The sequence below is a fragment of the Halichoerus grypus genome, chromosome 2 (assembly GCF_964656455.1).
Source record: "Halichoerus grypus chromosome 2, mHalGry1.hap1.1, whole genome shotgun sequence".
Classification (NCBI taxonomy): Eukaryota; Metazoa; Chordata; class Mammalia; order Carnivora; family Phocidae; genus Halichoerus; species Halichoerus grypus.
The window spans coordinates 183,947,320-183,961,814 of record NC_135713.1 but is presented as its reverse complement, the minus strand read 5'-3'; the positions used below and the strand labels follow the sequence as shown (position 1 = coordinate 183,961,814).

The following is a 14,495-nucleotide window of genomic DNA, read 5'->3' as shown; positions in this document are numbered from 1 at the left end:
CAGCCCCTGGACGGAGAGCCCCCAGAGGAAATATGGAAATCCCAGATCCCACCCCTACCACTTGACCACTCACCGGCCTCATCAGGGCCTGGCAGTCCGAGGCAGACCTCATCACAGAGGGGCTCAGTGGGGAGCCAGGGCCACTGGAGCTAAGTGGAGCCTCCCCCCCACCTGCCTGTGGCCCTGTGAGAGTCACCTGGAAAGACCGTCCCCCTTATTTTAGCCTGATTTGGGGTCAGAGTCTCAGACATGTGTCAGATGACCCCTTCCCTTCAGCTAGAAGACCGCTCCCTGCAGGGGGATAGGGGTGAGTGGGAACAGGGTAGAGAAGCTGGTAGGCCAGGAAGGGTGGGTAGAACGTGGAATGGCCTTTTCTACCTAGAACAGCCTCTCACGCAGTTGGGCTCTCGTCGGCGAGACCATACTAGCCACACTGAGCATGACTTGTCTCCAGACAAGGCTACTCCATGTCTCACCCTCTGCCTGTGTCCCCTTCCTCCTTCCTACCCCCTTCCAACCCGCTGCCGCAACTGACTGCGGGACCATTATCTAAATTAAACCGCATTGGTTTCCCAAGCCAGCCAAGCTTTGGCAGCTCCAGCTCCCCCTACATCCTGCCCCCCCAACCCTTGCTCAGGCCCCCTTTACAAGTCCCCAACCTACAGAGACTGCAAATGGTCTCCACTGCAGTCCCGGGAGTTGGGGGGGGCCGGGGCATGTTTCTGGGGCTCTGTGCCTGACGTAGCGGCAGCCCCCCGTGCTGTGCGTGCGTGCGTGTGTGTGTGTGCGTGTGTGTGTGCGCGTGTGTATGAGATGCAGCTGCCCTTGGGTGGGCAGAGCTGCTCAGTGCGTCCTCCGGGCTTTGGGGCATTAGTGCTAACAGGAGCTGCAGACGAGGGGCATGCATGCTCTCGCCTCCCCTCCCACCCCAGGTGATGGCTGGCAGATTTATAGGCCTCTGTCTAACCACCGGTATAATTCCCTTAATGCAAACCCCGAGGAATTGATCTCAGTTGGAGCACAGAGGAGCTGAAGGAGGATGGGGCTGGAGGAGGGGGTGAAGGACTGAGTGAGAAGGCTGGGCTGGAAAGCCCAGGCAGGATGGCTGCAGGTACCAGGAGGGTTAATTAGCTGCTGCTTAGACGCTTTTGCCCTGGAGGGGCAGGGGACCATGAATGGCACTTCAGGGGTCAAGACCAGCCATTAGAGGTCTGTGTGCTTAACAAGGGCTTGGTGGCCTGGGGGTGGCTCAGACCATGTGGGGTGATGGGGTCCTGGGCCTGGAGTGAGGAGGGAGGGCAGTATCTCCAACAGGGCTTGGTGGGGCGGGGCTGTGGTGGCTTTCCCTGCAGAGGGACTTGTTAATTGAGAAGATGGACTTATGTCTCCTCGCCCCCGATGTGGGGATCTGCATCAACAGAGAATGGACTCGGCAGGGGACTCAGAACCATAGTGAAGCTCAGGGCATCTGGACCCTTGCTGAGGGTCTGGCTCTCAAAGTGAGATTCCTTCTTTGCTGACATTCCTCCTGGAGTTCTCTGCCTCAGTTTCCCCAATGACTGCAATGGTGATAACTGATGACTTAGAAAGGTCAGGTGATTGTGTCGGGTGAGAGAAGGAGGTAGGAAGCGAGTGTGTGTGTGTGTGTGTGTGTGTGTGTGTGTGTGTGTGTGTGTGTTGGGAGGTGGGATCCAGAAGCAGAATGCTGGGCAGCTCTGTGATACTGGACAAGTCATGTCGGTCCTCTGAGCCTCCTCGATCCTCATCTGTAAACCGAGATGATGTGGAGAGTTAGGTGGGGTGCAGTGCAGGAGACAGGAGCTTTGGAAACCTTGATCACTCTGGCTCATCCTTGGTACTGTGCGCTGATTAATATGGATGGGCCAAGAGGGATAGTGGGCAGGGGCTAGGGACTGCCAGGCCTGCCTGTGGAGTTAGAGGTGTCTGTTGGTCTCCCCTCCAGCTTGAGCCGGGCGTCTCAGCCCCAGAAACCCCGATGGGCCCCCTCTGGGAGTGCTGCCAGGCCTGTGGCAGCCAGCCTAGCCCGGCCAGCCTGGCACCCCCAGCGTGGCTTCTGCCCCCACAGGCATGCGCATCCTTGTCACGCTGCTGCTGGACACACTGCCCATGCTGGGCAACGTCCTGCTGCTCTGCTTCTTCGTCTTCTTCATCTTCGGCATCGTTGGCGTCCAGCTGTGGGCAGGGCTACTTCGTAACCGATGCTTCCTGCCGGAGAATTTCAGCCTGTGAGTGTCGCCCAGGATGGGGGTGACCTGGGAGTGGTTGTGGGGCTGGGACCCACCTCAGTCCCTGTTGCCGTTGACATCGCTGTTTTCACATCGGTGACATGTCTGGTTCTCAAACTCGGCTACGCACTGGAGTCAACTGGGGAATTAAAAACAAATTCCTGAGGCCTGGGTCCCCTACAGGCTCTGATTTCATCGGCCTGGGGTTCAGCATGGCCTTGGGGAGCTTACAAGTGAGCCTGATGTGCAGCCACGTTAGAAAACTATCACCCTGGGACATAACCTTCCCTTGCCCCCACTCTGGAATTTCACACTCGGTCCGCACACTCTTGGTGCCCTCCAACCCACACCCACAAATCCCCGCCCCCGCCCGATGCGTGCCCGACTCTCGTCCCTGCCCTGCTCACCCTGCAGGTCTCACTGCGCCCATGCAGCTCATCCTTCCTGGGACCTCTCCCCGGAGACCCCTGCTCCCAGCTCCTCCCTGTCCCCCCTGCAGCCCCCTGAGCGTGGACCTGGAGCGCTATTACCAGACAGAGAACGAGGACGAGAACCCCTTCATCTGCTCCCAGCCGCGGGAGAACGGCATGCGCTCGTGCAGGAGTGTGCCCACACTGCGCGGCGAGGGCGGCGGCGGCCCCCCCTGCGGCCTGGACTATGAGGCCTATAACAGCTCCAGCAACACCACTTGTGTCAACTGGAACCAGTACTACACCAACTGCTCCGCAGGGGAGCACAACCCCTTCAAGGGCGCCATCAACTTCGACAACATCGGCTATGCCTGGATTGCCATCTTCCAGGTGGGACAGCCGGGTACTGAGACGTTCCCCAGAACGCAAGCGCCAGGACGCAGTCCGGCCTCGGAGCGGTCGTCCTCAGGGCTAGGAGGGGCCCGGGGCCTCTGAGGAGACCGCAGGAGGCTTTAGGGGGGCCCCCCCGGGTCAGCCTGTCCCTCTGCACCCTCCCCAGGTCATCACGCTGGAGGGCTGGGTCGACATCATGTACTTTGTGATGGATGCTCATTCCTTCTACAATTTCATCTACTTCATCCTCCTCATCATCGTGAGTGATTCCTTGGGCCCCTGTGGGCAGGGGGATCCCGGGGAAACAGGTGGGGAGAATCCAGAGAGGGACTAGCTTGGTCTCAGGGACAGGTCCCACAGAGACTCAGGCAGAGAGGGCACCAGTCGTGAGGAGTCAGGAGGAAATCCAAGGTCAAGGCTTGGTTCTATCACTTAGTACCTTGGGCAAGTCATTCCCCATGAGCCCTCCAGCCCCACCCCAGGCCTCTGCTTCTTCATCAGTAAAATGGGTGATTCTCAACCCAGGGGGCATTTGGAAATAGCAAAGGGTGGTCCTGTTTTTCACGAGGTCTAGGGGACCACTCCTGGCATTTGGTTGGGGGGCGGGGGAGAGATGGTAAACATCCTGACATGACAGTCCCGCAAACACAGAATTGTGCCACCCAGACTCCCTGGCATTCAGTGTTGAGAAACACTGCATGACCTCTTGTTCCTTCCAGCTCAGAAGCTCCAAGGCTTCACGAGGGCAGAAGACAGAGGCAAGAGAAGCAATGTTTAATAGTTGTCATCCTTACCATTCCTAGTTCATAATTGAACGGCTACTACTTACAGCTAATATTTATTGAGCACTTACGATGCACCAGTCCTGCTCTCAGCACTTTTTATGTGCTGGTGCCTTTAATCCTCACCACGATCGCATCATCATCTCCATTTTACCGAGAGGAAACCCACGTTTCCTCGTTTGTCCGACCCCGTCATGGGCTCTACGTGTGCCATGGATTGATCTGGCCGGGCGGGCGTTGTTGTTGATGTGCACTGTGACATCTGCTGCCTGCTTGGTCCTCACAGTCCCCTGGGCGGTGGGGCAGGCCGGCGGGGAAGTGGCCCCATCTCCTAAACGAGAACTCTGAGCTTCAGAGGGCCCGGTCACTGGGCTGAGGAAGTGGCCGGGGCCGAGAATTCAACCCCAGGCTATGGGCTCCAAGTCCAGCCCTTCTCCAGGTCACCAAGAGGCCAGTGACAGAGCCAGAGAGAGGGACAGATATTGAGAGAGAGAGATTAAGACAGAGGTTAAGATCTACTCGGGACCTAGGGCAAACTCCGGAGAGAGGTGGAGACAGACAAAGGCCGCTCTTGGCGAGAGGCAGAGGGTGGGTCCTCGGAAAGAACCAGTCCCCCAGGCCACCCCCTCCTGCCCCTGCATGTGGAAGCGGGTCAGGTTTGGGACCTGTTGCCGTCCCCCACCATCACCTGGGGGGGGCAAAGCCAGCATCTCTGGGAAGCATGGTCTTTTCAGTATGCTTCTCTCCCTGGGCTTGGAGGAGGGGAAGGAAGCAGACAGGGTGGTAAGGGGCCTAGTTTCCACCCACACACCCCGTGAAAAATCTTCCAAACAGCTCTCTGGAATCATATTAGTGAAGCTAATTATCATAATTACTAGGACACAATCTAGAAAAAAAATCTGCTTTGTCACCATAAATATTCATTTCCTTCATTCTGGTTTGTTGTCCCAGTGATGGCCATCCGGGAGTTCTGGAGAAACTGAGGCACGGGGACAGGGATGAGGGAGTATGGGCAAGTCAGGGCGGCAGCTTGGCTAGTCTGTAGGGATCGGGGTTCAGCCCATCACCTGGCTTGGGGAGGGGAGAGGCGCAGGGAAAGAAGATACAAAAGGCCAACAATCAGGAAGATAGTGAGGTCCCATGGCTGAGGGTCTCACCCCAGGGCATGCAGCTAGAAGTGGGACTAAATGCAGAGGTCTTGGGAACAGTGTTTTTGCCAAGACCTCGAAGGCTCAACCCAACGTGAGAACCCCATGTCCCCAAGATTGCATTCATCTCTATAGCCTTCTCTGCTCCTAACGGGAACTGGGGAGGGGTGCTCAGAATCTCCATGGCTGGCCATGGTCGGGGCAGGGAATTTGGGAGAAATCCTTGCAGGATACCATCGCGATCAATAACAATGCCTTGGAATTCCATAGAGCTTGGTTCAAGTCTCAGCTTCGTGTGTGTTAGCTGAATGATCTTGGGCAAATGCCTTGACCTCTCTGAGCCCGTTTCCTCACCTGTCAGACAGAGGTTATAAAAGTATCACCTCTTGAGACTGTCACGAGGGTAAAATGAGATCATGCTTGGAGAGTAACTGAGCCCAGCGCCTGGCGTGTAGGACGTGCTTGGGATGCGGCGACTCGCCTTGCGGTTCCCTTTTCTTCAGGACATCTCCTCTTGCTCTCCCCACCCCAACAGGTGGGCTCCTTCTTCATGATCAACCTGTGCCTGGTGGTGATCGCCACGCAGTTCTCAGAGACCAAGCAGCGAGAAAGCCAGCTGATGCGGGAGCAGCGCGTGCGGTTCCTGTCCAATGCGAGCACCCTGGCCAGCTTCTCCGAGCCAGGCAGCTGCTACGAGGAGCTGCTCAAGTACCTGGTGTACATCCTCCGGAAGGCGGCCCGCAGGCTGGCCCAGGTCTCCCGGGCGGTAGGCGTGCGGGCCGGGCTGCTGAGCAGCCCAGTGCCCCGTGCAAGCCAGGAGCCCCAGCCCGGCGGGAGCTGCTCTCGCTCCCACCGCCGTCCATCCGTCCACCACCTGGTGCATCATCACCACCATCACCACCACCACTACCACCTGGGCAATGGGACATTGCGGGCCCCCCGGGCCAGCCCGGAGATTCAGGACCGGGATGCCAGTGGGTCCCGCCGGCTCATGCTGCCACCGCCCTCGACGCCCGCCCTCTCCGGGGGCCCTCCGGGGGGCGCAGAGTCTGTGCACAGCTTCTACCATGCCGACTGCCACCTGGAGCCAGTCCGCTGCCAGGCACCCCCTCCCAGGTCACCATCTGAGGCATCGGGCAGGACTGTGGGCAGCGGGAAGGTGTACCCCACTGTGCACACCAGCCCTCCCCCAGAGATGCTGAAGGAGAAAGCACTAGTGGAGGTGGCCCCCACCTCTGGACCACCCACGCTCACCAGCCTCAACATCCCGCCCGGGCCCTACAGCTCCATGCACAAGCTGCTGGAGACACAGAGCACAGGTGAGAACTCTGGGGGGGGGGGGGGGCATGCTGGGGCCCTGGCCTAGGGGCCGGGTGGTGTCCCAGAGAGGACGGGGGGCCCCTGATTCCCATTCTGCCACTCGAGGCCTTGGGACCTTCAATCAGTCCCCCTGCTTCTTTGAGCCCTGAGTTTCTCATCCTTTCAAGTGGGAATCTTAATTCTTGTGTCGTAATGAGAATAATAACTATCATGGGATGAGCACCTACTATATGCTCTGCTCTATGCTGTTTGCAAGAAGACCTAACAGTTGTTGACCAACTATTCTGTGCCTGTCGCGTGCTTTGCAGGCGGAATCCCATTGGATCCTCTCAGCAGTTTAGATGATAAGCTTTCTTACCATCCCCGTTGTACCGGTGAGAAAAAGGAGGCCTGGAGAGGTTGCTTGACTTGCCGGCTCAAGGTTGTGCCCCTGGTTAGGTGTGAACTCAGGGCCATCTGGCTCCGAGGCCCCGAGGGGAAATGGTGTGTGACCATGGCCAGCCTCGTGCCCCACACTAAGGAGACTCTTGTGAACATGAGTTTCATTGGCTCCCCACGGGGAGACTGGGGGCCTAGAGCAGCAAGTCCTCAGGGGGCTGCTAGTTTGGTGGGAGGAACACCCGGTGTCACAGGGGAAGTGAGACACTCGCTGCCTGTGGGTGTCCTCCCTACCCCCCGTCAGACAAGGGCGGCGAGCCCTCCCCTGAAGACAGACTCACTGTAGCCGAAGCCCAGGGTTTCAGGAAGGATGTGGCACGTGGGAGCAGTGGGATCTGTGTGGGATGTCATGTGGGAACGTGGGCCGGGACAGGAAGGTGCCGTCACAGAACGCCCTGGGAAGGGCTCCCGCGCCCGCTTTCTGGCCACCCTGCCGTGGGATGGAAGCCAATCATGCACACACATGTTTCAGTCCCCTCCTGTGTAGAAGGCAGGGCTGGGGCCGTGATCATTGCCGGCGAGCCCTCCCGTGTGCGGTCAGAAGGGGAAACCTTGTTGGGTGCTTCCTGGGGCCCGGGCCCTGAGCAAGATGCCTGCACCTCACCCGACGTGCTTTCCCGGGAGCTCTCTGAGCTTCCCTCCAGCGCTCAGACTCTAGGATCCAAGCCAGATTTCAATGGCCATGGCGTCTTGGGATAGGTCACTGTGTGCATGAGTGTGTGCGGCCTGGTGTTTGCACGAAGGTGTCCAGGGTGTGTCCGGGTGCACGTGCACGCACGTGTTTAGTGTTCATGTGTGTATGTGCACACACGTGTCTGATATGTGCAGCTGCGTGTGTGTGCACGCTGGGGTGGTGCTCTGGTCCGTACGCACGCCCACGTGTGCCCAGGCCTGGCACATGTGCATTATATAACGTGCGCGTGTCTGTGCACACGCGTGTTTGGCTGTGGAGGTCTGAGTGGTTTGCAAATGGTACGTATATGTGCGTAGTACATGTGTGCGTGCGAGCGTGTGTTCACTGCACGTGTGTATGTGCCTGGGTGTGGATGTACATGAGCACACATCTGTGCGTGTGTGTCTTAAGGATCCCTTGGGAAATGTTCCTCACAGCAGCGTTGGTGCGGGGCTGGCTTTCCTGGGAAGGAGAGCTGGTCTAGGCTCCTTGCTAAAGGCTCCTCGGACAGGGGAGCTGCCCAGGACCTCAGGGGACATCAAGGCCACCTGCCAAACCCTAGGACCCCTGGCAGTGACTGTCAGTGGAATGCTATTGGCATTTGGGGCCATTCTGTTGCTCAGGACTGCCCATGCTGCAGGGCATTCAGTGCCCCTGGCCTGCTAAGTACCTCGCACCCCTGTCATTGAAAGAAACCCACACTCCCCTATTCATTTTATAGACACTTTGAGGGAAGGGCCGCCCCAAGTAAGAAACCTTGGAGCCTCTAACCTCTCCCCTCCTGTCCTAGGCACCTGCCAAAGCTCTTGCAAGATCTCCAGCCCTTGCCTGAAGGCAGAGAGTGGAGCCCGTGGCCCAGACAGCTGCCCCTACTGCGCCCGGGCAGGGGTAGGGCAGGGGGAGCTCGCCGGCCATGAGATGCCTGACTCAGACAGCGAGGCGGTGTATGAGCTCACACAAGACGCCCAGCACGGTGATCCCCGGGACCCCCACAACCGGCACCGACGGAGCCTGGGGCTGGAAGTGGAGCCCAACTCCGTGCTGGCCTTCTGGAGGCTGATCTGTGACACTTTCCGGAAGATTGTGGACAGCAAGTACTTTGGCCGGGGAATCATGATTGCTATCCTGGTCAACACACTCAGCATGGGCATCGAGTACCATGAACAGGTAGGGGCGTGTGCAAGGGCATGGACCCTGGGGCTGGGGACCCTCTGCCTTCTTGCCCTCCCACCCCCGTTTCCAGTTTCCTCTGTATGCCGCTAGCCTGATGGCAGGGAGGAGGACAGGAGGGAGACGCAACAATGTGTGGGGACTCTGGAGGGTGAAAACCAGTGAGTGTCACTCAGTCTCTGTGTATGGAGCTTGCCCAAGGCAGGTGCAAGATCTGAGCTGGGTGTGTTCTATCTGGGAAGGCTTCTCAGAGGAGGTGGGCTTTGAAGGATGAGTGAGTGGTGAGCATCAGACGTGGATAGGGCCTTTCTGGAGGGACAAGTCATTGGAAGAGATTCGGGTCTTTGGAGAAGACACAGAGGGGAGAGAAGGTGTTGGGGGATCCCCCCAGCCCAGCACTGGGCCCCCCCAGCCTTTACCTGACTCGGTAATTGGAGGTGTGACTGACTGGAGGGGGGTAGGGGTGAGGAGGAGAGGGTTGGTGGCTGCGCCTGGGTGGAGCTGAGGCCTGTCCGGTAGGGAGGGAGGCCATCTGCTCCCAGCCTCCATTCCGGGAGCCTTGCTGTGAGTGGGGCGGCTGGGTGGATGAGAACGCCCAGCATGGTGAAGAGACTTGAAACCATCGCGTTTGAGGAATCGTTCTAAGAACTGGGATGTTTAGTCAGGAGAAGAGGAGGCTCAGCGGGGACAGGCGAGCTGTCTTCAAATATTTGAAGGGCTGTCATGTGGAAGAGGGAGCAGGCTTGTTGTGTGGGGCCGAAGGCTGCAAGCAATGGGATCTGGGCTGAGCGGGAGGAGGCTGTCCTCACTCCTGGAGCTGTCTGAGGACACGAAGGGTGGCCTGGGGACCCCACTGCCCCCAGTCCCCCAAACTGATTGGGGGTGAGAGCAGGCCCCATGGGGCCTCCCAACAGGGTTCCTTCCAGAAGGTAGCCGCTTGCCCCGGTTTGGTCTTCTAGGTCACCCCCTTGGCTGATTCCTGGAAAAGCGGGGAGGGGGGTGTAGTCAGCAGGTGCTGCCCCCACAGACCGTTCTGTGCTCTTTCCTGGGGGTTCCTGCCTCCCTGAGGCTCAGGCAGGGGACCGGGCTGCCAGAACCTGACCTCTCCTGGTAGAGAGCTGAGCTGATGCACTTCCCCAGCCCCTGGTGGGACGGTGATGCGGAGGAGCTGGGGGGAAGGGGCTGGCAGTAGAGGCAAGGTGGTCCTCGTCGGGGGGGGGGGGGGGTGGGGGGGGTGGGGTGGGGGAGGTGGGGGGGAGTGGGGGGTGGGGGAGGGTCTGGGGCGAGGCTGGGGAGCATAGTTCCAAGCCAGGCCTGGAGCTGATGTGAGATGTTCACTTTTCAGGGGGATCAGAGCCCCCTCCCCCACCCCGCTGACCTCTGTGCCTTTCATGTCGTTCGCACTCAGCTGCCCTGTCCAGCCAGATGCACCCCAGCCCCGGCCCCTCCTCCGTCACCATCACCCCATGTTAGCACACCGTCCCCTCGCCTCAACGCCCTCCCCCACCAGGTGGCTCTGCCCTATTCCCTCTTCTTGGAGCTGAGGCGCAGGGAGGGGGCAGGACAGCAGCTGCGGGGCCCGCAGGTGGGGAGTATGGCACTGCGGTGAGCGTGTTGGGTCTGGGCGCCTGGGGCGTGGGCGTGTGCGCCTCCTGGGGAGAGGTGCTCCACTCTGCCAGGCTGGTGGGGGCAGCCTGCTCCGCTGCGGGGACCCAGGCGGTGGCAGCTCTAACCTCCCATCACCCTGAACCTGAGCCTCCTCTCCCTCGGCCCGGTTCTGGCCCAGGTCAGATGCCCCTCCCCCCGGAGGGGCTGCACCCCGCAATCTGCCCTGGCGGAGGCTGCTGGTGGAGGCTTTGGCTGTGCTGGGAAGAAGCTGAGTCACAGAGACTGAGGGCCGCTGAGGCGGCAGCAAGAAGCCTTTCAGTTAGACGTCAAGAAGGACACCCCCTTGGGGAGGAAGGAAAGGGGATCAGTCAGGGCTGCCTGCAGCATCCCCTGGCCCAAGTTCCTGAGGAAAGCAGGGGACACCGGCCACCAAACCCTCAGCAGCAGGGAGTCCCCACTCCGTGGTGCTACGGTGTCTGCTCCAGGGGGGAGTTCGTCCCAGTCCCTGGTGGCTGCAGGCCCCGCAGGGCTGAGTGGGAGTCCCCAGCAGGCCGGCAAGTGACTGACTGCCGCCCGGCAGCCTCAGGGGCCAGGGGTGCTAAGAAGTCCCAGAAGCAGCCGTGGCCCTGTGCTCGCAGGCATTGCGGCGTGAACGGCCTGCCATCTGCGCCTTGGAATCTGAGCAGGCTGAGGGGGGCAGGCCGGGGAGTGCGGAGATGCGGGCGCTGAGACACAGAGACACAGAGGGGGAGACGGAGGCGCAGAGGGAGAGGGAGACCAGGAGACGGGGTCCCAGAGGGCGAGGCGAGGACCTTGAGAGAGGCGGGCATAAAGACAGGAGGACAGAGATGCAGGGACAGGAGGGACAGAGATAGGGCGGGGGAGATGGAGACAGATGGAGGCATAGAGATGGAGGGGTGACAGAGACAGAGAGATGCGGAAAGGGAGCTGAAGACAGAGAATGAGACCCAGATGCAGATGAGGACATGCGGGGCGCGGCTGGGGACACAGGCTTGGATGGGGCCTCCCAGACAGGGCAGGGGGAGCCAGGGGAGGAAGAGAGCCCGGAGAGACCTGAGGGAGAGCGGCCCGTCATGCCTACAGGTTAGGAGTTGTCCCCGCAGCGCCCTGAACGAGGAGATGGTATCCATCGATCCTGGTGCTATGTCCTTCCCAGCAAGGAGCCCAGCCCTCTTTCCTGCCCCTTGCTGCTGCCCTCCCAGGCCTGTCCTCTCCCACTGTCACCTACCTTACCCCTCAGTTTCCCTGCCAGGGATGGTGACACCCCTCCTGCCCCTCTCTACCAGCAGAGGAAGCCCCCATCTCGTCGTACCCCGCCCTACCCCAGGTAGGTCCCATGCTGTCCACACCCCTTAACCCACTGGCTGGTGAGAACTGGCAGAACTGTTCCTCCCAGAGAGACTAGTGAGGAGGACAAGGACAGGACACTGAGGAGGGAGCAAACCTGAGGATGTGTGACTTGAGGACGGAGGTGTGATCTGATGGAGGGCAAGCACGTGTGTGCCCCCCATCCGTGAGGGGGCAGAACATGGAGCAAGGAACCTACTGTAATTTAGCCATCCCTCTTTCTCTCTCACCTTCCGTCCATCCATCCATCCATCATCCATTCATCCCACACACATTTCCTGCACATCAGAGTTGGGGGAAAACATCCTGATTTGTAGTGTTTATAGCGTTTGCCAATTACCATGGTGTAAACGCTGTCGTCAAGCTAGCAACGTGATGTCACTGAATGTGCGGTTGGGAAGAGACGTGTGCGCACACCTGGCCTAGGACACTGTGTTCTTCCTTTCAGAGAGGTCACCACCAAGTGGACGGTAACATTTACTTGACGCGGTAGGCCCTCAGAGAGGGATGTGCGGAGTAGTCCGGGATCCAGCCTGTGGGGAAGGGATTCCAGGAGAACCCCACGCAGGACGTGATCTGGGAGTTGAGTCTGAAGGAAGAGTGAGGTGTAGCTAGGGAAGGGTGGGGTGGAGGGCACAATATGGGGGAGGGTCAAAGGCACCAACCACCGAACACCAAAACTGAGAGATTTGTAAGGAGTTCCGAATGAGTGGGGCACTGGGTGGGGGCTGGGATGGACAAATAAGAGACCAGTTTGGAAAAAAATTCAGGGCCAGGTCCTGAGAGGCACAGGAAGGAGTCTGGATTTTTTCCTGAAGGCGATAGGTTCCCCAAAGAGGTTTTAAGCAGGTCAGTGATACGAGCAGGTTTGTGTTCTATCAAAAGTCCTCTGGAGCCAAGGAGGGGAGGCGGGAAGCAGGGAGGCCAACAGGAGGGCTGCTGCAGTGGTCCGGACAGCTCCCACATCTCTGTCCCTGGAAGTGGAGGGAAGAGGGCCGGGGAGAGCTGCCAGGTGGCTGGATCTGCAGGACTCCACACCAGTTGGAGATGTGGGGGAAGGAAGCAACAAGGACGAGACCAGGTTCCTGCTTGGGGTGGGAGCACTGGGCCTTGAGCAGATTGGGGCTGCAGGATGTTTGAGACAGGGCACCCGTGGGTCATCCCGGGCCATAGCTAGCCGGTTGCTGGAGCTCAGAAGAGAGGCTGCCTCTGCCCGGGTCTGCCCTGGGGCCAGGTGGCTCCAGGAGGAAAGGGATTGCGGGGAGAGGGTCCTGGGGACACAGGGGCTTCCTAATCACCCCCTTCCTGGCTCCGGGGTGCTGAGGACAGAGGCTAACTTCATCTTCTAGAAGAGGGACAACAGAGAGAGGTGGAGGAGGGGCATGTGGCCCAGTGGTCTTCTGGGCTGCTGATGAGAGAGAGGCAGGGTCCCGAGTGGACTGCTGCTCAGGCCAGCAGAGGACAGGGCAGGTGATGATTCTGCTCGTTGCTCAGACTCTGGACCCATCCTGTCACTCTAGATACATGTCCAGGGAGGGTTTCTATTTATAAGTGAGTGAGGTCAGCTGTTCAAGGCGGGGGAAGCTGGGGGTGGAGTGGGGTGGGGGGTGGAGGAGAATCCAGATGTGGCAGGTCTTACCTTTAAGGGCCCTCACAGACTCCTTTGGGATCCTGCTGAAAACTGGGGGCTCTCTCCCCAGAAAACACACACAGGAACGGACACCCCACATGCGGCCTTTGAGGACAAGGGTTTATGGACACCTCCCGCCCCAAGCCTATCTCCTGGGCCTTCCAGGAGTTCTTGTTCTCCAGACAGAGGAGCCCTGGCTCAGGCACTGATGCTGTGGCCAAGCAGGACATTGGGGGAAGATCCTTCTAGAGCTGCCCTGGCCCCAGATTTCCAAAGTCTCTGCAGATGTAGGGGGGGAAATGGGTGCTGATTTGGAGCTGGCTGGCTAACGGGGTGCTCACATCCCCGCAGGCGTCCTCTGGTTCTAGGTTCCTGTTCAGCCAACAGCTTTTCCTATGCACCGCGCGCTAGAGGAGAATAACAGAATGGCAGGGGCAAGGGACGGAGCCAGAAGCACCGGAGAAATGTAGGTTCTAGCTGAAAAGTTCTGCTTCATGGACAGTTATGCCACATGTCTTAAGGGAGGCTCCTGGGGGACAGAAGAGAGAGGCTCACACCCGGGGTGGGCTTGAAAGGGCTTCACAAAGGAGGCGGCTTTTGAGAGGGTCCTTAGAAGATAGGTGGGATTGGCAGCTGGGGCAAGGGGCCAAGAGGTCTCGGTGGAAGGATGAAGGGGAATTCGGGCAGCCTGCCTGGAAGGGCATGGGGGGGACATGGGACACTCTGAAGGACAGTCTTTGCCTCCCCCACCCCCACTGGCGGTGTCTAAGCAGGAGCGATGTGAGTCCAGCAGTGTCGAAGGAAGCCTGAGATTCCAGTGGGTGAGGGTTCGGTTGAGGGAGGGGCCCAGAGGCTATTTCTGTCCTTCAGATCAGAGGCCGTGAGGGCCCCGAGTGTGGTGGTGGTGGAAAGAACAGGGGTGGGCGCAGCAATTCTATTGGCAGGGTCTGTGGGCCCGGCACCTGCTGTTGGGATGAGGGCCCACATGAATCCTAGATAACGCCCGGGTTCCAAGACAGAATTCTGGAGGGTGATGGAGGTGGCCGTCGGGGAAGGGTCAGGTTTGGAAGAGGGGGTGAGACGGTTTGTCTTGGACATGGGCCATCTGCGGAAGGCTATCAGGCAGGTTGGCTCTCTGGGTGAGGAGCCAAGGCTCAGAGGGAGAGTGTTTAGTGTCGTCCACACCCCAGTGACAGCTGTGGGGTGGGAGTTAGGGAGCTGGGGCGCAAGGGGAGGGAGCGGGTCTGAGCTCAGGGGGGAAGGCAGCGGGAGAGGAACCCTAGCCAGGCCCGGGGTGGTGCCCACACGG

General features: G+C 59.5%; 1 protein-coding gene across 20 annotated transcripts in view; it reads left to right on the top strand.

Moving 5' to 3' along the window:
* The window catches only part of CACNA1G (calcium voltage-gated channel subunit alpha1 G), a 61,633-nt gene that overhangs the window by 8,328 nt on the left and 38,810 nt on the right, over positions 1-14,495 (top strand). For all 20 annotated transcript variants that reach the window (XM_036076268.2, XM_036076266.2, XM_036076300.2 and 17 more), the window contains exons 5-9: positions 2,087-2,246; positions 2,746-3,046; positions 3,216-3,308; positions 5,515-6,298; positions 8,201-8,577. In XM_036076268.2, the coding sequence (XP_035932161.2) occupies positions 2,087-2,246; positions 2,746-3,046; positions 3,216-3,308; positions 5,515-6,298; positions 8,201-8,577 (1,715 nt within the window). The remainder of the gene's footprint in view (positions 1-2,086; positions 2,247-2,745; positions 3,047-3,215; positions 3,309-5,514; positions 6,299-8,200; positions 8,578-14,495) is intronic.